The sequence below is a fragment of the Lepus europaeus genome, chromosome 9 (assembly GCF_033115175.1).
Source record: "Lepus europaeus isolate LE1 chromosome 9, mLepTim1.pri, whole genome shotgun sequence".
Taxonomy (NCBI): Eukaryota; Metazoa; Chordata; class Mammalia; order Lagomorpha; family Leporidae; genus Lepus; species Lepus europaeus.
The window spans coordinates 15031840-15054447 of NC_084835.1; the positions used below are offsets into that span (position 1 = coordinate 15031840).

Here is a 22608-nt window from a genome sequence, read left to right on the forward strand (position 1 = left end):
GGGCACGGGTCGGGGGTCCACACTTTGAGAGGTGCGGTGATGGCACAAAGGCTCCAGACCCTGAGGCTGTTTGCTGAACACACCGCTTCCCTCCTCCCCACACCCAGGGGGCGGCAGCACTGGCTGCTCCTTCCCGGGAACACTCCAGCCTCGGCTACAGCATCAGTGCCGCTGGGGCCTCCCTGGATTCTGCGTGAAGCAGCACCTGCCCATAGCCACTGTGCCATCTCCCCAGGAGCTCGCGTGCACCCTGTCCCCTCCACCGTCACCCAGTCAGCATCTCCACCTGGACCCCTGGCACCCAGCGCCTCACCTGTACTCCTGTACCTCCCCTGGACCCCTGAACCTCCCCTGGACCCCTATATCTCCACCTGTATCTCTGAACCTCACCTGTACCCCGGCACCCAGAATGTAAGGGCTGCATAAGGGAATTATTTGTGGTTGTTAAAAAGAAGACTGGACAAAGTTTCTCCCCATCTTAGAAAGCTAGAACTTCCCAGTACATGGGACAGACATGATCCTTCCACAGGGCTCCAGCACAAGATACAGCCAGGGGAGGCATCGGGGGAGTAACGGGCACCTCACAGCGGCGAGCAGCAGCAACGCCAGCAGCGGAACCTGTTTCTGCCACCCCCAGCCCCACCCCAGCCTCAGCCCGCTCCCTCTACCACAAACACCATGAGTGGGGTCTCCCCAGAGACAGCAAACACAGGGGCTGGATGCTGGCAAGAAGGCAGGTGAGGGGCGGGGCCAGGCCAGGGGCAGGGTGGGACCAGGCACAGTGATGGGCAGGGCCATGCCCGGAGCAGGGGTGGGGGTGGCGGTAGGGCCTCCGGCTGCCCCTCTCACCCGCACACTCGCCGTCCTCCAGCACGTAGCCTGGCTCACAGGTGAGCGCCTTGTAGCAGCGGAAGGAGCCCACCGTGTTCACGCAGTGCTCGCCCCGGCTGCACGTGTGCAGCTCTGTCACGCACTCGTTGATGTCTGCAGGGAGAACAAGGCCGTCAGAGGCTGCCGGGTGCTCCAGGATGGTGGTGGAGGGCGGCCAGGGACCTCCGGCCAGTAGGAAGGAGGGAGAGCCGGGCCCTGCCCTCCAAGAACTCACCATCCGGGGACTGCAAGCGAGTCAGGTCCCCTTACCCATGCATCCCCTGTTCAACAAAGGCTGAGCACACTGTGCATCGGTGCCCAGAACAGGAGCGGCTGGCCCTGCAGAGCCACACTCAGGAGCAGAGACACGAGACAGACACCGTGATGGGGGCGGGGCGGGGCTGTGTTGCGAGGAGGAAGGCTAAGAGTGGCTCTGACACAGAAACAGCCACCAGAGGGACAGCCAGGGGGCCGGTGCGGCTGCAGGCGGGCAGATGGAAGAAGGTGGGCCAGAGGGCTCCAGCACCCCGGCTGGGGTGAGACAGAGGCTGTTAGAAGGGTCCAGGCGGGCCCTGCGTGGAAGCAGACAGAGGCAGTGGGATTCTGGAAACACAGGGAAGCAGAACCCAGGGGAGCCACCGGTGGATGAGATGAAGGGAGAAAGCAGGAGCCGAGAGGTGACACGGTCCTCAGCTGAGCACAGGAAACATTGGGCAGAGTCTGAGCCTAGAAGCAGCCAAGACACACATCCAAGCTCACGGGCGGGGTCCAGCGGGGGACCACGTGGCTGAGGTCAGAGAGAGAGAAGAGGCCAGGGACCGACTCTTGGGATGCTCCAAGGATAAGCACCTGGGGAGGGGGCAGGCCGGCAAAGGAGACAGAAAGCGCCAGGGAGACCAAAGTGAACCACAGAGGCCACCCGCGGGGCCGGGTGGGACCAAGGGTGCCACAGGAAGGTCCCGCTTCCCGCCTCCGGCTCGCTGCACCTGGCAGGGGAGCAGCCCCATCCGCTCGCTCATCCAGTCCCTGGACACATGCTGCACCTGTCCTCTGCAGCCAGCCAGGTGTGTCGGCCCCAACCCTCAAAGCCTGGCCAGTCCAGCAGTAGACAGGATGGGCAGCGGAGACCCTGGGTCCCAGGGCACGGCCCACTCTCGTCCTGAACCCCAGTTGCTTCTCAGCGGTGAAGACAGCTCCTGGGACGGCTAGGGGGCCCTGTGGAGCAGTCAGGGGCACGGCTGAGGCCTGTGGTCCTACGCAGGAGGACCTAACGGTGCACAGGCCCAGCAGGTGGAGTTCAGGTGGGGCGGGAAATGGAGAGTTCCAGGCCAGTGGCTGCCAAGGCAGACTTGGCAGGGCAAGATTAGGTGTCTGGCTCATCGGCTGGGTGGGCAGAGGGAGACTCGCTCCCAGAAACCACCCCCCATGCCCGACGCCTCCCACAGCCTGCAGGAATTGTGGGAATACTCAGCGCCACCCTCACTGAGGCTCCCTAGGAGCCAGATGAGAAAGCAGGTCTCCTGGAAGTGAGGTGACGGGACCACAGCCCCGTGGCCTGCACGTGGCAACAGCAAGAACAGAAGGCAGAGCGCTGGGCCCCAAGCCATGCCCTTGACCCACCATACAATCCCTGCTGCAGGGTCGGCCCTGGGGAGCAGCGGCTCCCCTCCCATCCCCCCACAGCCCAGTCCACCTGGGGAACTTTCCCTGCAAATGGTAAAGCACATGGGAGTCCCTGGCAGAGGTCAGGCTCCCCATGCTGCCCCACTTAGGTTTACATACCCCCAGTCACGGGGAGCTCACTCCCTCTGCATGCTGCATCAGTAAAACATACTCATGGAATGGGAACCACGTAAGCAAGTCCTTCCCAGGCAGCCACTCACCCCACCCACACAGCGACCCCCTGAGCTGCCTGCTACCTCCTCACCCACAGACGAGCAAAGGGGACCCCAGGGAGCCGTCTGACCCAGCCGAGTCCTGGGGACTAGCACGTGGCACAGCCACCACGTGGCTGTGACATCACATGCTTCACCCCGGCCCAAACCTCCCCTTTCACTTGCACGGGTGCATAAACATGTGTGGAGAGGCCGGCAGAATGGCCAGACGCCCTTGGGATGGGAGGGGCAGGAGGAGAGGCAGGAGGAGGAGCAGAGGCAGGAAGGGACATGGAAGACACGGAGCAGGACCAAGGGGAGGCGCCAGGGGGTGGTGCAGGCAGGGGCAGGGGGCGGGCAGACTGTGGGTGTGGGCGCCTACATCTCGCTGAATGCAACAGACCCTGGCTTTTTCCTTCCCAGAACCAGCCTCCCGCTTCCTTCCGCATGTGGGCTTCCCTCCAAGACACCAGGGGGCCTGCACCTGACCCAACCCAGACAGCGTGCACCGCCCAGACATGGGCAAGCAGGTGTGGGAGGCACCACGTGCTGCACCTGGTGCAACAGGTGAGTGGGGGCTGCGCGGCCCAATGCCACGGGCCCATCCACCCAGCCAGGGGAGTGTGAAGGAGGGCACGTGGCCAGGCTGGACATAATACTCGAGCACAGAGATGACAAACACGCCCTGGGCACCCGCTGTGCTATTCCTGGTGCTGCACCCACCACGTGCCCTCCCTGACTCAGAAACTGGTGCGAGCTGCACCTTCTCCACCAAGTGCGCCCAAGTGCCCCCAGCGGGGAAGACCTCTCCCGGGCCCGGCTCTGTTCCTACATCCACCACCGTCTGCCCCAGTGCCAGAGACCTTGGGTCTATCTCTGCTCATGACCTTGAAACAAGGGCAAGGGCCGACGTCTCCTCTCTGCAAACAGGAGATGGCCCAGACACCCTCCCGGCTGCCCCGGTCCCTGGAGGGAAGAGCCGTTAACCAGTCCTGACCCCAACCACGTGCAGACTGGGTGCTGGGCACGAAGGCTCGCTCAGTCCCCCAGCCCCATGATTAGAGGGGAGGAAACGGGGGGCTCAAGAGGATAGCTCTGCTTTTGGGGGCATGCGGCAGAGGAACGCCAGGCCCCCAGGGAGCAGTGCCAGGTCCACTGGCCCCCAGCAACTGTCGCTTCAACTCCGGACCCATCTAAGGAGAACCTATGCAGGCGGCTGCTGTGCTATAGCATGCTCACCAGGCCCCGGGTCTGTGCCACCCTCTGCACGAGCCCCATAACCGTCACGGGAGACTGACAGGTGCAGACACCATGGCCAGCGCAAGGTGACTTGTTTGTCAAGGCCGCAGGGCTACCGTCATCCTGGTGGGAACCCAGGCCTCCCTGCCTGTAGACCCCAGACCCCAGCACACTGCCCTGCAGGACACACATGTGACTCGCACGCCCGTCCCTGGGGGAAGCAGCCCCCACTGGAGCGGGCGGACAAGCGGGACAGGACACCAGGACGACAGGGCGTGACACGGAGGCAGCACGGGGAGCCAGCCGTGTGGAAGCTGCCATGCAAAGGGCAGACCCTTTGCACGTGGCCACAGTGGCGCGGGCTGGCGTGGAGCAGAGGCCATGGCGGTGAGCGGCGGGCGGGGCCCTCGCTTACCCACACACTTCCTGTGCGCGTTGAGGATAAAGCCCTCGGCACAGAGCACTGTGTGGTTGACACAGTAGAAGGATCCCAGGGTGTTCACACAGAACTGTCGCCGGCTACAATCATGAGCACCCAGCAAGCACTCATCTTGGTCTGGTGGCCGCCGCGGGAGGAAAACAGAAGGGGCTGTTAGAGGGGCCTGGCCCGGCCCAGTGCCTCCAGCGGCAGCCGGGGAAACCAAGACCCCAAGATACGCGGGGAGCTGCCAGGGCCTCCCCAGCTGCCTGTGGTCCGGCTGGGCTTTGGGTCCACGGCTCAGTCTGGTCCAGGGAGAGCAGAGGGAGATGAGACTCAGAGAGGGTGAGCAGCCTGCCCACCGGCACACAGCAGGCCGGTGCCCCACGCTGCCTCCCACCCATGCTCTGGACCCACCCCACGTCCACAAGGAGCACCCAGCAGAAGGGCTGCAGACTCGAGGATTGGGGAGGCCGGGGGCAGCTCCGTGGACCCCTTCTGGGCAGAGTTCAGCAACTTCCAAGAGCAGCCCCAAACCTGGAAGTGGTTCTGGAGCTGCGGCGTGTGGGCCCCGGCTGGTTACTCAGTGCATGTGTTCCATGGCAGGGGAGCTGAGTGGGACCACTCCCCAGCGCAGGCTGTGCGCACCCACAAAGTGCATGCTGCAGCCTCTGGCCTGGACCCCGTGGCTTGTACTGCCACAGACCCTGCAGGGGATGGGGTTGGAGCGGGGGCTGCAGAGCGAGTCTGCTGCCCTGGCTGGGCCCCCAGGACCACTGCTGTCCCCATCAGAATGTCTCGGCTCAGGGGCTGGGTGTGGGACTTGCACCACAGGAAAGGGAGCAGGTGTCTTCCGGGACTGACTTGACTCTGCTATGCCCGGACGCCCACTGGCTGTATCTCCTGAACCTGAACCAACACATTCCCTGGGCTGCGGCTCCACATCTGCCCTGCTGGGCCCTCAAGACCTCTCAGGCTGGGGCCGGCACTGTGGAGTAGCAGGTAAAGCCGCCTGCAATGCCTGCATCCCATAGAGGTGCTGGTTCGAGTCCCGGCTGCTCCACTTCCGAGCCAACTCTCTGCTATGTCCCGGGAAAGCAGTAGAAGATGGCCCAAGTCCTTGGGCCCCTGCACCCACAAGGGAAGACCTGGAAGAAGCTCCTGGCTCCTGGCTTTGGATCGGCGCAGCTCTGGCCATTGCAGCCATTTGGAGAGTGAATCAGTGGATGGAAGATCTCTGTCTCTGTCTCTCTCTCTTTATCTCTCTGCCTCTCCTTCTCTCTGTAACTTTGACTTTCAAATAAATAAATAAATCTTAAAAAAAAAAAAAAAAAAAAACCTCTCAGTCTGGACACGGGGACTGTGGAGACTGAAGGAGCAGGCGTTGGGTCCCGTGCCCCCACCTTCCAACTGGGAGGTCCTGGCCCAGAGGCACACGGAGCCAAATGGAGCCCACCACGGAGCCCAGTGGCACTGCTGGGGGAAAGCAATGAGCCCCAGGGCACTCCCAGCCCCACTGAGAATGGCAGAGCCCGTCACCCACGCCCACTTCCCCCTCCTCGGCTGCAGCTATGGAGCCTGGCCAAGGACTCCCACCCCCGCCCCGCCCCACTGGAGGAATGTTGGGGAGGTGTGTGGAAGCTGCTTCTTCGGACCACCCTTAAAACAACGGCATCACTAGGACATGGGGACCACAGACCGACATCAGCCATGCACACAAGGCCCACTCACAAGCCCGGGGCAGGTGGACACGGGGCCTCTAGACCTGTGGCATCCGCTTCCCCAGACCCCAGTTAGAAACACAAATCCTCAGGCCCCGCCCCGGACCGGCTCATCAGGATCCCTGGAGAGAGCACTGCTCCCGGAGATGGCAGAGCCGCGGGAGGACGGAGCGAGGCACCTGGCCTTGGAGCACTGTGGCTGGTTCTCAGCCTCCCCGGGGGGAGGGAGCAGGGGGCTGGCTCAATCCAGCCAGATCCAGAAACCCCAGGGGCAGGGCAGCCAGGATGCAAACCATGCATGTGAGCTTGGAGGCCACAGGCGCCGCAGAGGACACAGATCTGTGCCGCCTGGAGTGCACTAGGCTCTGCTCAGCGACAGCAGACGGGACGGGGCTGGCGTGGCTGCTCTAGGGGGACTCTGTCCCAGCAGCCAAACCTGTGTCCTCAGGAGCACGGCGAGGCCCCACCCCATCACACCCATTGGGTGTGCACCAGCAGGGGTGGCTCGGCTACTCACCCTCGCAAGAGACGCCGTCCGCCATGATGGCATAGCCAGGGAAGCAGGAGCACATGGCTGAGCCCCCGACGACGCGGCACACCTGCCTGCAGGGCCCGTTGTCTGCAGCAAACGGAACAGAAATCAGTGGCCCCCTGTGGCCAGACACCCACCCCCAACACAGCACGTGGCCGTGCATCCCCTATGGCCATGCACCCACCCCCAGCACGTGGCTGTGCGTCCCCTGTGGCCATGCACCCACTCCCAGCATGTGGCCGTGCACCCGCTGTGGCCATGCACCCACTCCCAGCATGTGGCCGTGCACCCCCTATGGCCATGCACCCACCCCCAGCATGTGGCCGTGCACCCCCTGTGGCAATGCACCCACTCCCAGCACATGGTCATGCACCCCCTGTGGCCATGCACCCACTCCCAGCACGTAGCCATGTGCCCCCTGTGGCCATGCACCCACTCCTAGCACGTGGCCATGTGTCCCCTGTGGCCATGCACCCACCCCCAGCACATGGCCATGTGTCCCCTGTGGCCATGCACCCACCCCCAGCACATGGCCATGTGTCCCCTGTGGCCATGCACCCACTCCCAGCACGTGGCCGTGCACCTCCTGTGGCCATGCACCCACTCCTAGCACGTGGCTATGCGCCCCCTGTGGCTACGCACCCACCCCTAGCACGTGGCCATGCGCCCCTGTGGCCATGCACCCACTCCCAGCACATGGCCATGGCCCCCTGCGGCCATGCACCCAACCCCAGACCGTGGCCATGCGCCCCCTGTGGCCATGCACCCACCCCAGCATGTGGCCGTGCACCCTGTGGCCATGCACCCACTCCCAGCACATGGCCATGGCCCCCTGTGGCCATGCACCCACCCCCAGCACGTGGCCGTGCACCTCCTGTGGCCATGCATCCACTCCCAGCACGTGGCTGTGCATCCCCTCTGGCCATGCACCCACTCCCAGCACGTGGCCGTGGCCCCCTGTGGCCATGAACCCACCCCTGGCACGTGGCCATGAGCCCCCTGTGGCCATGCACCCACTCCAAGTACATAGCCATGTGCCCCCTGTGGTCATGCACCCACTCCCAGTATGTAGCCGTGTGCCCCCTGTAGCCATGCACCCACCCCAGCACGTGGCCGTGCACCCCCTGTAGCCATGCACCCACTCCCAGCACATGGCCATGGCCCCCTGTGGCCATGCACCCACCCCCGGCACGTGGCCATGCGCCCCCTGTGGCCATGCACCCACTCCCAGCACATGGTCGTGCGTCCCCTGTGGCCATGCACCCACTCCCAGCACATGGCCATGGCCCCCTGTGGCCATGCACCCACCCCCGGCACGTGGCCATGCGCCCCCTGTGGCCATGCACCCACTCCCAGCACATGGTCGTGCGTCCCCTGTGGCCATGCACCCACTCCCAGCACATGGCCATGGCCCCCTGTGGCCATGCACCCACCCCCGGCACATGGTCGTGCGCCCCCTGTGGCCATGCACCCACCCCTGGCACGTGGCCATGCACCCCCTGTGGCCATGCACCCCCTGTAGCCATGCACCCACTCCTAACACGTGGCCGTGCGCCCCCTGTGGCCATGCACCCACTCCCAGCATGTGGCCGTGGGCCCCCATGGCCCCTGTGCTCACCTTTGCAGGTATTGGGCTGCGGCAGGGGCAGCGGGATGGTGTTAGGGGCCTCTTGGGCAGACTCTGTCCTCAGCGCAGACTCCGGCCGCAGGGCGTCACCATCTGTCCCGGGACAGGAGAGCAGGAGGAAGCAGGGGGCTCAGGTCTTCCCCAGGTCTCAAGGACCAGCAGGCACCAGCCCCTCTGTCCGGGCACCACATGGACCCCGACCGACCACCTCTTATCTTTATCTCGCGTCCCTGTCTCACAGGAGAGGAAACTGGGGTTGCTCTGGGTGCAGGTGCACCTCGGGCCAGCTCGGGGGGAGGGAACAGGCACCAGGACAGGAACCCAGTCCAGCCCTGGGCGGCTGGTGGGCAGAGAGCCATCTGCACCCAGCTGTGCACCAGGCCCAGTGCTGGGGACACAGTGGGGTTTGCTGAGAGCCCACCTGAGTTGGCTCCTGAGCTTGAATCCGGGTCGCAGCTCTGGGCCCAGCCCTGCAGGGAAGTCTCTGTCTTCCCCCACTGCTCCTGCTGAGCCAACGTGCGCGGTGGGGGGAACGAGGTACCCCAGGGCCCCTGCCCAGCCTCTCACCTGGGCGGCAGGTGCGGCCGTCATCCTGCAGCGAGAAGCCGGGAAAGCAGGCGCAGCGGTAGGAGCCCACAGTGTTGATGCACAGGTGCTGGCACAGCTCCCCAGGGAGCAGCAGGCACTCGTCCTGGTCATCGCCCGGCAGGCTGTTGGGCAGCTCAGCCTCTGTGCCCAGCGAAAGGGCCTCCCGGCTTGCCACCTCCGCCTCCGACACTGCAGCGGGAGGCAGCACTCAGGCAGCCTGGCCTGCGCGCGGCTGAGAACACGGGCCCCGGGAACCGGGTACCGGTCCTCAGGAGGACCTGCGTGTGCCAGCGGGCGGGACGAATGAGGGAGTGCATGGATGACCGGATGGACAGACGGGCAACAGGTGGAGGGAGGGGTGGGGGATGAGAATGGGGGGTTGGTGGGGGCTGGGTGAGAGGATGGGCAGGTGTGCAGGTGGGTGGATGGGTAACAGCGGGCTGCTGACTGCATGGGGAGGCAGATGGACAGACATGCAGGTGGGCAGAGAGCTGGGAAGGTGGGGAGTGGACAGTGGAAGGCACTGGTGGAAGCTGGCGATAGCCAGGGCAGTGGGCAGCACACAGAACGGATTGAGAGCTGTCAGAGAAACAAAAGGGCAGCAGGTGCAGGACCAACGACCTGTGCAGAGCAGTGAGGTGTGCCTCCTGTCCCAGCTCATGAGGGACCATGCATCCCCACCGAAGGCCCCACAGTTCTCTCCCCACCCTCGCCCAAATGCCCCCACGCCCCAGCCAGGGCGGGGCGGCACCCACCTCTCCGTGGTGCCACTGCGGGCTCCGGAGGCCGGCGGACCTCAGGCACCATGAGCGGGTCCTCGCCCTCGCAGCAGGACAGCATGACGTGGTTGCAGGGGTAGCCCAGGTTGGGGTTGGACTCGCAAGCCTCGCCCTCGGCCCGCAGGCGCAGTCCCAGGCCACAGCAGTCGCAGCATTGCTGCAGGGGGAGGCACAGCCCTCACTGCCTGGCCCTGGCCCTCGTCGCCCAGCAGCCCGGACTATCCACACAGGGCCCCAGGACACAGCTCAGAGCCAGGTGCCGGGGAACGGACGAGCGCCTGTCCTCGGCACCCCCAGCCGTCTTGCAGGATAGAGGTGCCCCTGCCTCCACTGCCCAGGTCTGCCACAGGACAGGGCTGGTGCGAGCTTGTGTAAATAAATAAACAAAAACATCCTTTTGTGAGAAGAACTGGAGATCCACTCTCAGTCCCCCCACCTTGACCAACAGACCCCAGGTCTACCCAGGCCAGCTCTAAGACAGTGCCTCCCAGGGGCTCGTGCATGGAGAGACATCTCCACAAGGTGGAGCTCTCGAGCATGCTTTTAACAGAGGCTGACTCCACTTGAAAGTGCACCCTTCTTGCTCTCCCCTGTCCTCTTTTACAGGACAAATACAAGATGGCTGGAGATCAGGCAGCCACGTTGGAACATGCAATGACCTTGAAGATGGAGGCGACAAGCCAAGGACGACCGAACACTCTCTGGAGTGCCGCCCTCCCCCAGAGGCCTCTCTCACCACAAGACTCTGATACCAAGTCTTTGTAACCCGTCCCCTCCTCCCCCGTTCAGCACGGGGCCCCGTCCGTGATGCTTCCCAGGACCGCCCTACTGCCCGATTCGCCCTCGCCTTCGGCGGCGGTCGGCCGGCTCTCCCGCCTCAGCGTCTGTCTTCCCTTCTTGCTCATCTTTAGCGCAGCACCCAACCGCCTCGGAGTACAGACTACATTTCCCAGCCTCCCTTGCAGCTGGGTGTGGCCCGGGGACTGAGTTCTAACCCGCGGGATGCCTGCCCACAGTAAGGAGTCCTCTTCCATGCAGGGCCCGGGCAGCCTCACTCATAACACCCAGCGGCAGGAGCCACTCGAACTTCCTTCGACGCATGGGCGAACGCGTGCGGAAAAACAGGATCGGCCTGAACAGGGAAATCCCGACGCCAGCTACTACGTGGAGGAACCCCAGGACGTTAGGTGAAATCAAGTAAACCAGGCACAAAAAGACAAAGGCTGCCTGGCTCCACCTCGACGAGGCCCCCAGAGGGGCAGCGTCACAGACAGGGAGAGGGGCAGGTGCCAGGGGCTGGGTGGGGCAGTGGGGGAGGGTGACAAAGGCTGAGAGGGCGCGGCGTGGCTGCCGACACAGTGAGCGCGCTGGATGCCGTGGCACTGCAGGCATTGAGGTGGCCGACGTGGTCCACTTTACCCATAGCTCATCACGATCCAAAACAACCTGGGGGCTGACCGGCAGCACAGCAGGTTGAGCCTCCGCTCCTTACGCCAGCATCCCACGTGGGAGCGCCGGTTCGAGTCCTGGCTGTGCCACTTACGATCCAGCTCCCTGTTAACGCACTTGGGAAAGGCTGCACAAGACAACCTCAGTGCTTGGGCCCCTGCCACCCATGTGGGAGACTTGGATGGAGCTCCTGACTCCTGGCTTCAGCCTGGCCCAGCCAAAGCTATTCAGAGGAGTAAACAGTGGATGGAAGATCTCTCACTCTTTCTGTCGCTCTCTTTATTCCTCTCTCTGTCACTCTGCCTTTCAAATACATAATAAATAAATAAATAACATTTAAAATAGTAATAATAGGGGCCAGTGCTGTGGCATAGTAGGCTAAGCCTCTGCCTGCACCACCGGCATCCCATATGGGCGCCGGTTCGTGTCCCAGAGGCTCCTCTTCCAACCCAGCTCTCTGCTAATGCTCCTGGGAGAGCAGCAGAGGATGACCCAAGTCCTTGGGCCCCTGCACCCACAAGGGAGACCTGGAGGAAGCTCCTGGCTCCTGGCTTCAGATCATCCCAGCTCTGGCCGTTATGGCCATTTGGGGAGTGAACCAGCGGATGGAAGACCTCTCTTTCTGTCTCTCCCTCTCTCTCTCTCTGTAACCCTGCCTCTTAAATTAATAAAGTCTTTTTTTAAAAATAGTAATAATATCAATGAACTGAAAGAAGCAGGCCACTTGCCCCCTTCTCCCCCTCTGTCTGGAGTCTGAGCGGCCACCCCAGACCACAAGGCCGGAGGGTGACGCTGGCAGAGCCATGGACAGCAGGCACCTGCGTTCCTGTCCCTGATGACCAGAGCCACTTGCTCCTCCGCTCAGCTCTGGCTCCAGCTCCCAGCATGTGCGACAGAAACCAGTGCTGTCAGGAGGTCTCCATTACTTGGAGCCAAACAGATGCGCGGGCCCTGCCGCCCAGAGCTAGCGTGGGCTCCGAGACACGATGAGCTCCTCCTACAAACCTTCCTGGAGCCCCGGGACCATCCCCTTGAGGCCCCAGCCCGAGAGCTCCAAGCAGCCTGTCTCTCCTGCAGCCAGAGCCGCTGGGCCACCGCCTCCTGCACCTTCCTGCCTCCAGGCATCGGCTCACGCTGTTCCCTCTGGCCAAGGTGCCCGTCCCTTCTCTCTGCCCCACTGCCCACTGCAACACCACTGTCCACGTGACACCCTCCCTCCATGCCCAGTCCCCACAACTGCCAGAGAGCACCCAGGCTCTGGCCTTCAAATCCACCCATGGCACTCAGCTCACTCAGGTAAAACCGGAGGCTTTTGGGTGACAGACAGGCTGCGACCTGTCCTGTGACCTCCCCACTGGCTCTGCTCCAGCCGTGCAGGCCGACGCACCCTCCAGGGACTGGCTAGCCAGGCTCCTACCCCAGGACGTTTGCACTTGTGCTTCCTGCTGTGTGGAAAAAAACCTGCAGATACCCCCATGGCTCACTCTGCTCCTCCTCCAGGGTTTCTGCAAATGGCCCCCTCCCAATGGGGCCGTCCCCAGCCTCGCGCTTGTCCCTGCACCTCCTAACACACCACGCAGGAATGTGCCCATCTCTATCTCCATCCGTCTGACCGGAAAGCAAGGGGGGAGCGACTGCCACTGTTACTCATGGCTGCGCCCTTGGCCTGCAACAGGCCCAGCCCACGTGGGTGGCCATGGCCATTAACTGTTAGAATCATCACTCTGTTTCCTGTGTACACAAAGAGCCCCCACCCCAGGCGTGAGGTCCCTGTGCCACCCAGTGGACCCCGGGCCCGGCTTGCCTTGTAGAGGACCACGCCGCAGGTGTCGCTGTCCTCGGCCCCGCATGCTGCGCCTTCCTTGGCCGCCATGACGCCGGCCACGCAGCTCTTCTCCTTGAGGTAGGAGACGCAGCAGTGCTTCTGGGCTGTCCTGCAACACAGGGGATGCTGAGCCACGCCCAGAGAGGATGGGCACCCGGCCAAGCCCGCAGGAAGCCGGGGCCAGCCCCAGTCCCGGGGCCCTCATGGCTGTGGCTCCCTGACCACCGAGGAAGAGGCGTCAGCACTGAGAGACCCCCACCAAGAAGGACAAGGAGAGGAAGGCTGGGGGGAGGGGCACCCTGGGGAGAGCAGCCCGCAGGAAGGGGTGAGTTCCCCATCCCGAGAGGTAGACAAGTGCGCTCCAGGGCCCCGCACGGTGCACATGGGGACGGCAGTGGGGAATGGAGAGGGACACGGTTGGAGCGCCGTGTTCCAAAGGAGACAGCGGAGGCCGGATATGACACCATGAGGCCCTCCAGAGGCCACGTGCCAGCGAGCTGCGAGCCCGTGGGTGAATCCTGCCCTCATTCGGACCCTCGCCCCTCTCATCTGGCAGAGGCTGTGTCACAGCAACAGCTGCCGGGAGCCCCCCAGGGCCCGGCAGAGGGCAGCCGTGGTGCAGAGGAGGGCACAGGCAGCAGACGGGCTGGGGGGGGGCAACCTCCTGCAGATCCCAGGTGGCAAAGAGGGGAAGGGAAAGGGGCCGCCGGCAGCGCAGGGTGGGGGCAGCCCCCCGTGCCAGCAGCCCTCCACTGCCCGCTCCAACGGCACTCTCCTCCAGCGACCAAACACCTGGGGCCCCCGACTGCTGGGGCCAGTCTTGGCTCTCCGTGCCTGCTGAGCACCTGGCCGGGCGGCCCACCGCGGCTGCACCGCCCCCACCCCCACCCTTGCACACCTGGAAGCGGGGGGGGGGGGGTCCAAGGCAGGCAGGGACGCGAGCAGGTGACCGGGCGCAGGCTCCCTACCTGCAGACGTCACCCTCCAGGCCGCCCTCAGGGATGTCTAGGCACTCGTCATTGTCGATGGCCCACTGCTGCCCGGCCGCGCAGCACGTCTCAATCAGGTCCTTGGTGGAGCCTGCGGGTGTGACACAGGGAGGCGGTGGGGGCCACCAGGTGTGGCAGGTGCTGCCAGGGCCCATGCAGCGGGGATGCTGGTGCCTGAGGTGGGAGGGGTGACAGGCGCGGCCCACCCTGGCAGGTACATTCATGTCGTCTCAGAGCAGAGTCTGCTCTGGGCAGGCGCTCCTGGGAAGTCCTCCTCCAGGCCACAACGCTGCCCACGAAAGGACGCCCACACCACGCTATTTGAGGGAGGGGTCGGAGCAGCCTGGCTGTCCCTCACAGGGGCAGAGTGCAAGAGTCAAACTCGGGGAGGTCGCACGTGGAGGACCCTGTAGCCACGAGCAACAGACCCAAGGGGCACCCAGCAAGGACATGGGACACAGAACACCACACCGCAGGGGAGAAACTGGAGGAGACGCACCAGAAGACAGATTAAAAACACCGAGCCCAAACCAACCACGCACACTATGCCGAAGTCGTGAGAACAACACACAGGTGCTGTCACCCATGGCGGGGCGGTGGGGGCGGATGGAGGGAGCTGGATCAAAGGGAATCACACACACACGGATAAGACGAGGAGGGGTTGTTGGGAAAGGAGGACACGGCAGCCGGCCCTGGGGGCCAACCGCAGTGACACGTGGGCCAGGCTCAGGTGGAACACACGGGAGGGGCAACAGGAATGCACCCAGTCCCTCCGAGCTGGATGGGCAGGGTCCATTCCAGCACTGCTCGCGGGCACCGTTCCCCCTGAGGACTCGGAGTCCTTCCGCGTGTGGGGACGGCACGGCCACACGGGTGCGGAGGCTCCACACAGTCCGAGAGGCGGAGGACAGGTGCCCAGGGGAAGGCAGCGGCGAGAGTGAGGGCCTGCCCTGCACTGTCCGCCTGTCCGCTGGGCCACGCAGCGAGTCTGCGCCTCCCCGAGGTTCCAGCCCCCTCAGTAACACGGGGACGGTGCCCTCAGTAACACGGGGATGGTGCCCTCAGTAACACGGGGACGATGAGCCTCGCCGGCAACCGCGACTGCCGCTAGGGTGAACAGAGCCCCTCATCACCGAAGTCCGTCTGACACGAGCCGCAAATGCCACACCTGCTGGGGGAGCACACCGAGCACCCCCACCGAAGTCGGTGCTGTGACGGAACTGCCACCGACGGCGATACTAGCAACGCAACGCGGTAAAGCAGGAAAGAAGGAATCAGTCCTAGGAGCAGACAGCAGAGCTCGGCGTGTCCGCAAAGGCCCGCTGCAGCCATCAGGAGGAGCTCCAGCTGCCCCAGCCGGCCCCAGTCACCGCCACCGTCACCAGTCACCGTCTCAGCAAGGCTGAGACCCAGCAGCTGCCCACCCCAGCTCACTGCCCCGCCCTCAGTGCCAGCGACACCAAGCTCAGCTCCACGGGCAGCGGCAGGGAGCGGTGGCCGGGGAGGTACCTGCCAGCAGGGACAAGAAAGCCATCGTGTGGAGGGTTTGGGGACAGTCAAGTGGCTCGGCGTGAGGAAGGGAGATGGTTTTACCCGCAGGAAGGACACTGAGGCAGACAGATGTGGGCCGGGCAGCCCCCAAGAAGACCCCCAGGGAGAAAACGCGCAGGGGCCCCCGACATCACAGGCCCTGCTGGGGCTCCCGTTCCAGCAGAAGACACAGCAGACGTGTCTCCACATTTCAGGGTCCTCCACGCAGTGACCAGAGACCCCAGGACAGTCAGAGGGTGGGGACGAGGGACGGCGAGTGCTCCTATAGGCCAGGCCCGACCACGCCAGCCCCACGGCCGGGGAGGGATCCCAGGGTGCCCAGCCCAGCGCTCCAGCCCTCCGGGGTGGGCGAAGTGACGGGGACACTGACAGCCAGGTTGCAGGAGAACCAGCCAGACGCAAGATACAGAGAGCCCAGGGTCCAGATCGTGACTCCACAGCCCCTCCTCGCCAGAGACAGCCAAGAACGAGGCGAGGAAGAGAGGAGGCAAGCCCAGGAGACGAGAGCCGAAGGCAACGTCAATCCCCCACGGATGCCCAGAAGCCCCCAGACCACAGAGGCAGAGCCAGCGGCGGCCGCTGCACCTGCTCCGAGTGCTTGGGCAGAGCCAGCGGCGGCCGCTGCACCTGCTCCGAGTGCTTGGGCAGAGCCAGCGGCGGCCGCTGCACCTGTTCCGAGTGCTTGTGTCTTCTCGGTCAGGACACCCGCTCTGCTTCAAAGCCTGGTTTTCCTTGGTACTGAGAACCGCTCCACACTGACCAAGTGGACATGTTCAAGCATGTCACTTCTAATTTGTAAGAAAATGTTACAACTTAATTTTTCCCCCCAAAAAAGTGAACTGCCCGCACCTGTTAATGAAGGTCTTAAGTAGCAAAGGTCTGAAATAACACGGAAAGGTGAAAAGGGCACAGGAATCACATCGGGGACCGCGTCAGCACTTGCAGATGCTGTTTTGTCTTCCCAGAAAATCCAGAGCAAACACAACTCGCAAAGCAGTAGACAAACTGCGCTGTGGCGTAGACTTTAGCATCCACCTGCAGCAACAGAATCCCGTAGGGGCTCCAGTTCAGGTCCCGGGTGCCCCTCTCTGATCCAGCTCTCTCAGCTCTCTGCTGTGGCCTGGGAAAGCAGTGGAAGATGGCCCAAGTGCTTGGGCCCCTGCAGCCACGGAGGAAACCAGCTCTGGCTTCAGATCAGCCCAGCTCCAGCTGTTGCAGCCATTTGCAGGTGAACCAGCGGATGGAGGACCTCACTGTCTGTCTCTCCCTCTCTTGTCTGTAACTCTGCCTCTCAAATAAATACATAAATTGTTAAAAAAAAAAAAAAGGAAAAGGAAAAACACTAATCAACACTGATTTTTATGATATGGTGGCCAAACACAAAATCCATATACTCCCATTAATGACTGTGTTAGCACCAGGACACAGAAAAGAGAAACAAACTAGCAATGACTCGGCAGTGGGCACACGCTAATGAAGCGAGAAAGTGTGTGCAGGTGGAGGTAGCACAGGGCTCTACTCAGTCAGTACCTTAGGATGTCAGGATAAGCCACCGCCTGTGGCGCCAGCATCCCCTGTGAGCGCCCCTTCCAGTCCAGCTGCTCTTCTTCTGATCCAGCTCCCTGCTAATGCACTTGGGAAAGCAGCAGAGGATGGCCCCATTCCTCAGACTCCTGCCACCCACGTGGGAGACCTGGAAGGAGCTCCCGGCCCCTGGCTTCAGATCAGCCCAGCTCCAGGCATTGAGAACACCTGGGGAGTGAACCAGCCAATGGAAGATCTCTTTCTTTGTCCCCCTTTCTCTCTCACTCTGCTTTCCAATTACATATAATAAATCTTTTTTTTAAGATACAATCTCCTGGGGCCAGCGTCATGGCACAGTAGGTTAATCCTCCGCCTGCGGCGCCAGCATCCCATATGGGCGCTGGTTCTAGCCCCGGCTGCTCCTCTTCCAGTCCATCTCTCTGCTGTGGCCTGGGAAAGCAGTAGGAGATGGCCAAGTCCTTGGGCCCCTGCACCCGCATGGAAGACCAGGAGGAAGCTCCTGGCTCCTGGCTTCAGATCAGCTCAGCTCTAGCCGTTGCGGCCATTTGGGGAGTGAACCAGTGGTTGGAAGACCTCTCTCTGTGTCTCTCCCTCTCACTGTCTGTAACTCTACCTCTCAAATAAATAAATAAAATCCTTTAAAAAAAAAAAAAAAGATACAATCTCCCTCAATGGAAGCCCGACGTCCCACCCCAACTGGCACCAAATCTGTCAAGCTGACGTGAAAACTTATCTAAAAAGAAATGCTGAGCTGGCGCCATGGCTCAACAAGCTAATCCTCCACCTTGTGGCGCCAGCACACCGGGTTCTAGTCCCAGTCGGGGTGCCGGATTTTGTCCCAGTTGCCCCTCTTCCAGGCCAGCTCTCTGCTGTGGCCCGGGAGTGCAGTGGAGGATGGCCCAAGTCCTTGGGCCCTGCACCCCATGGGAGACCAGGAGAAGCACCTGGCTCCTGCCTTTGGATCAGCGCAGCCGGCCGCGGCGGCCATTGGAGGGTGAACCAACGGCAAAGGAAGACCTTTCTCTCTGTCTCTCTCTCTCACTGTCCACTCTGCCTGTAAAAATATTTTAAAAAATAAATAAATAAAAAGAAATGCTTAGAGATATCCAAGGATTTCTCTGAAAAAGAAGGCAAAAAAAGGAAGAAAAAATAAAAAAGAAGGCTTCACTCGGCCAGTGTCAGAATTCACTTTAAATTTCCAAAATGCAAAACAGACAGGTGAGGAGAGGAGGACAGAGCCCAGTGCGGGAAGGAGGGCGGGCCTGCGGGAATTTGGGCTCCCACGAAGGCGGGATCCAAACTCAGCACATCTCACACACGCCTTGGGGGAGAGGCTCCTGCTCCCAATCTAACAAGACAGGGTTAGAAAACCATGTCAGGGTCAAGAGCGCCTTCTTCAGAAATAAAACCCAAGAGGACACAGGGAGCCGCAACAGCGCGGGTGCCTGGATGCCCCTGCCCCGCCCTCACCCACTGGGCGCTCTGCCCTCCACCTTTACCGCTCTGCCTCCCGGGGACCCTCGAGTTTCCTTTCCCCGCCATCCCCCCGCTGCGGCAGTGCCGGCTCCAAGGTGGCTCTTATCAGTCTGTCCAGGGCATGGCACCTGGTGGAAGGGATCAGACCCCCGAGCAGACGGGAGCCACTGCGTCGCAGGGCAGGGGCGGCGCTGACCGTGTGCACGAAGCACAGCCCAGGCCCAGGATTCAGGCAGCCTGGGGGCCACCTGCTCCAAGGCCACAGACAGGGTCAAGACCGTGCAGCACCGCCCACTGCTTCAGCCCCTCTTGTTACAGTCCGCCCATGCAGGAGTCTCCCATTGCTTGAATACTTCCGGCAACAGGGAGCTCACTCTCCCCACAGCCTGTCCCTTGTCTGCACAGCTCAAACTCACAACATTCCTTCTGTTATGGGACGGACTCCTTCCTCCTTAGGCCTTTTCCAAGATGGCCTTACAGGGATTAGGAGATTGCAACAGATCCTGGGTCTTGGCCAGAGGACTGGAGATGGGCGTGCACCGGGGAGAACAGTGACAGCTCCGACAGATGAGCGCGGCCACCAGCCAGGCCCAGCCCCTGCTTGTGAACACTTGGCCGCCCCATGTGCACCCATATGCGACTGGATACAGCCCACCCTGCAGGCCCCCTCTGCCTCCAACCTGCAGCAGCCCGAGGGGCAGCCTGGCCTTCCTGGGGACGGAGTGCTGTCCCCTGCCGCTCCGTGGCCGTGGCCAGGTTCAGCCTGTGCCTGGCCCTCTGCCCTTCTCTGCTGGCCTTCCTCCCCTGGCTTCCCTCCCTCACAAACATAGGAACTTGAGGCTGTGAGCTCCACACTGGGAGGGCCACCCACTTGGAGCAGGGGTCAAGCCCCAGGGCCCCTGCCCCACCCCAGTCCCCGGGTCATCTCCTCCAAGACCCCTCCCTGTCCCCAGAGTCCACCCTTGCTGTTTTGCAAGCTCCTGAGGTCCAGCCTCAAGGTCAGCTCCACCCCCTCCACCCCCACCTTGTTCCCTCCCACATGGGTGTGCAGCTGGCCCTCTTCCTGGGGGCCCCACACTCCCCAGGTCTTCCCTTATCAATGAAGACTGGGCGTTCCCTTTCCTCACCTCCCTCCTCCAACCCATCACCCAAGGACCACCCCTCCCCTGGCTCCACCCCGCCTCCTCCCTGCACCCACCTCTGCCTCATCTTGCAGATGGCGCCCCACTGATTGATGGCTCACAGATTCCTGAGCCCCCTTCTCTGACCCTTCTCACTCGGTCTCAGGCTCATGCTCGCCCCGGGACCTTTTCACTTGCTATGCCATCTGCTGGGGAGCTGCTGCCCTCAGGACAAAGCGCGTCTCCCTGGCGTGACGGCCAGGGTCCACGCAGCACGCCCGCGCTCTCCTCCTGCACCCGGCCACACACACATTTCCCTGCTACACAGACAGGCTGTGCCACATTGGGGCCACCCTCCCTCTACCCTGTCCAACTACACGTCCCTCAAGAACCCACAAAGAGTGGTCCCTGCCCTTTTTATGATCCACTTATTTGAAAGGCAGAATGATAGAGAGAGGCAGAGATAGGGCTCTCCCATACACTGGTTCATTCCCCAAATGCCCACAACAGCCAGGGCTGGGCCAAGCTGAAGCCAGGAGCCTGGAACTCCATCTGGGGCTCCCACATGGGTGCAGGGATCCAAGCACTCGGGCCACTTGCCACTGATTTCCCAGTGTCTTAGCAGGGAGCTGGATGGGAAGCAGCCGGCGCTGGAACCATGTGGCAAGCAGCAGCTTAACCCCTGGGCCACAGTGCCAGGCTGACCCCGCCTCCCCGTCTGCTGGGCTCCAGCCAGCAGCACGGCTGCATACAGCAGCCCCCTCCTGGTCCCCTCACACTCACACCAGATGTCGCCGCCAGGGGCCCGCTTGCCCCAGCCACCAGAGGGAGGGCTAACAGGCCAAGTATCAGGCTGAGACACCGCAGGGTTCCAAGCGCCCGCTGGGGGTGTGGCAGAGGTGCGGGCCGGGGCAGATGTGGGCTGGATGGAGCGGTGCAGGCCGCTGCGCACTGTGTGTGCATCAACCCGCCAACAACACGACGTCAGCGGGCTTCTCCCTTCCCCACACCCCGCGGGTTTACGGCACACAGCCCGTGGCTTCGGAAGTAACCAGCAAGAATTCCAGGCTTCACCCGCCGCCTCGCCTCCACACAGGAGTTTCCATCTCAGGTCACCAAGCTGAGGACAGGTGCGCCGCTGCCGTCCTACACGCACAGGTGTCCAGCCGGGCCCACTACTCTTCTGTCCACTGAGCCGCCACTTCCCCACCTGTGAAATGGGCAGACTGCCCCTCCCCCCCAGCCCTCCACAAAGCCGGGCCTCAGGAAAGGCAGCCGCCCAGGCCCCCGACACAGGGTGCCTGTGACTCTTTTCTGGATGGATCAGCTCACTCACAAAAGCGCCACAAACGTGGACAACAGCAGCAGCGCCCACCCTGCCTTTTCTGCCTTCCTGGACTTTGCTCAGTGCCCCCACCCCCAGCCACAGCTGCCACCACTGGGCTGCCCTGCAGGATGTGGTCCCCAAGCAGCCTGGGGAGGCATGTGGGCGATGTCTTGATGTGACAGCACAGCCCCAGCCACTCAGGATTCCCAGCAGTGTGGCCAGTGCCCGGCCACGCTCAGTGCCCAGCATTGGGGCTCCAGGGACAAGGACAGCCAGGACAGCGTGACGAAGACCCAGGCAGCAGCCCCTCCCAGGAAGCCACCACCTGCTCCCAGTCACGGAAGATGTGCAGACCCCAGTCCTGCGACTTCCTGCTGAGACACAGGGGTCCTGTACATGGGGGCGGGGCCGCAGGATCCAAGGACTTGCCGCGCCCACACACCAGCACACGACTGTGCACCTGAGGGCCAAGGTTGGACAAAGCCAGGCAAGGCTGTTCTGGTGGCAAAAGTCAGAGGAAACTGGTGACGGGGGGGGGGGGGGGGGTGCGATTCCCAGCCCTCGGCCTGCTGTGGCACCGTGGCACTGGCTCGCCCAGCCCCCCACGAGAAGCCTGGCTGGGGAAGGCAGGAGGATTCTGAGACTAAGATAAGCTAAAGACTCGAGCCTGAAACACAGGAGCCAGCTCAGTGCCCTGCGCCAGACCCACGAGGACAAACACTGTGATCCCACTGGCGTGAGAGCCCCAGGGAGCTCAGATTCCCAGGGACAGAAGGCAGGAGGGCGGGCGCTGGGGGCTGGGAAGGGGGGTGGGGGAGCTGCTGTTTCCTGGGGACAGAGTTTCAGTTTAGGAAGATGAGAGTGTTCTAGAGACAGACAGCTTAATGCCACCAAGCTGCACGCTCAGAAACTGGGGAAGTCCTGCTCTGTGATCAACGCACTGCAGTGCGAGAACACGGGCCCCAGCACCTGCCCTCTGGGAATCTCACCTGCAGCCAGACGCCCCCTTGAACACGGGGGGTGGGGGGAGATGCTCGCCGCAGGTGCACGGCGGCAACAAACCTTCCGGAAACAATGCTCGTCCCCATGATGAAGAGCTGATGCCCCATCCACACATCCCTCTGCAGGTGTTAACCAGGCTCAGATCTGCTCGCAGGGGTCCAGAACAATCTCTGAATGTCTCTGAATAGCAGTGTCAAGAGTCAAAGCTGGCCGGCGCCGCGGCTCACTGGCTAATCGTCCGCCTTGCGGCGCCAGCACACCGGGTTCTAGTCCCGGTCGGGGCACCGGATTCTATCCCGGTTGCCCCTCTTCCAGGCCAGCTCTCTGCTGTGGCCCGGGAGTGCAGTGGAGGATGGCCCAAGTCCTTGGGCCCTGCACCCCATGGGAGACCAGGAGAAGCACCTGGCTCCTGCCATCGGATCAGCGCAGTGCGCGGGCCGCAGCGCGCTACCGCGGCGGCCATTGGAGGGTGAACGAACGGCAAAAGGAAGACCTTTCTCTCTCTCTCTCTCACTGTCCACTCTGCCTGTCAAAAAAAAAAAAAAGAGTCAAAGCTGACTATGCCACCATTTGCCGTTTTACAGGGAGTCTTTTTGAAAGAAGCCCAAGACACTGGCTGGCAAGAGCAGGGGCGGTCCTGGGGAGACCCCAGCCCGGAGAGGAAAGAAACGGATG

At 62.7% G+C, this 22608-nt stretch overlaps 1 protein-coding gene across 2 annotated transcripts in view; it reads right to left on the bottom strand.

Annotated features, from left to right (window-relative positions):
• The window catches only part of FBLN2 (fibulin 2), a 65765-nt gene that overhangs the window by 10132 nt on the left and 33025 nt on the right, over nt 1–22608 (bottom strand). Inside the window, exons 3-10 of one of the 2 annotated variants that reach the window (XM_062200596.1) lie at nt 13891–14002; nt 12902–13031; nt 9625–9805; nt 8849–9058; nt 8273–8374; nt 6640–6741; nt 4399–4539; nt 850–984 (exon numbers count right to left, since the gene is read on the bottom strand). In XM_062200596.1, coding sequence (XP_062056580.1) covers nt 850–984; nt 4399–4539; nt 6640–6741; nt 8273–8374; nt 8849–9058; nt 9625–9805; nt 12902–13031; nt 13891–14002 — 1113 coding nt within the window. The remainder of the gene's footprint in view (nt 1–849; nt 985–4398; nt 4540–6639; nt 6742–8272; nt 8375–8848; nt 9059–9624; nt 9806–12901; nt 13032–13890; nt 14003–22608) is intronic. The other variant, XM_062200597.1, reaches the window with a different exon arrangement.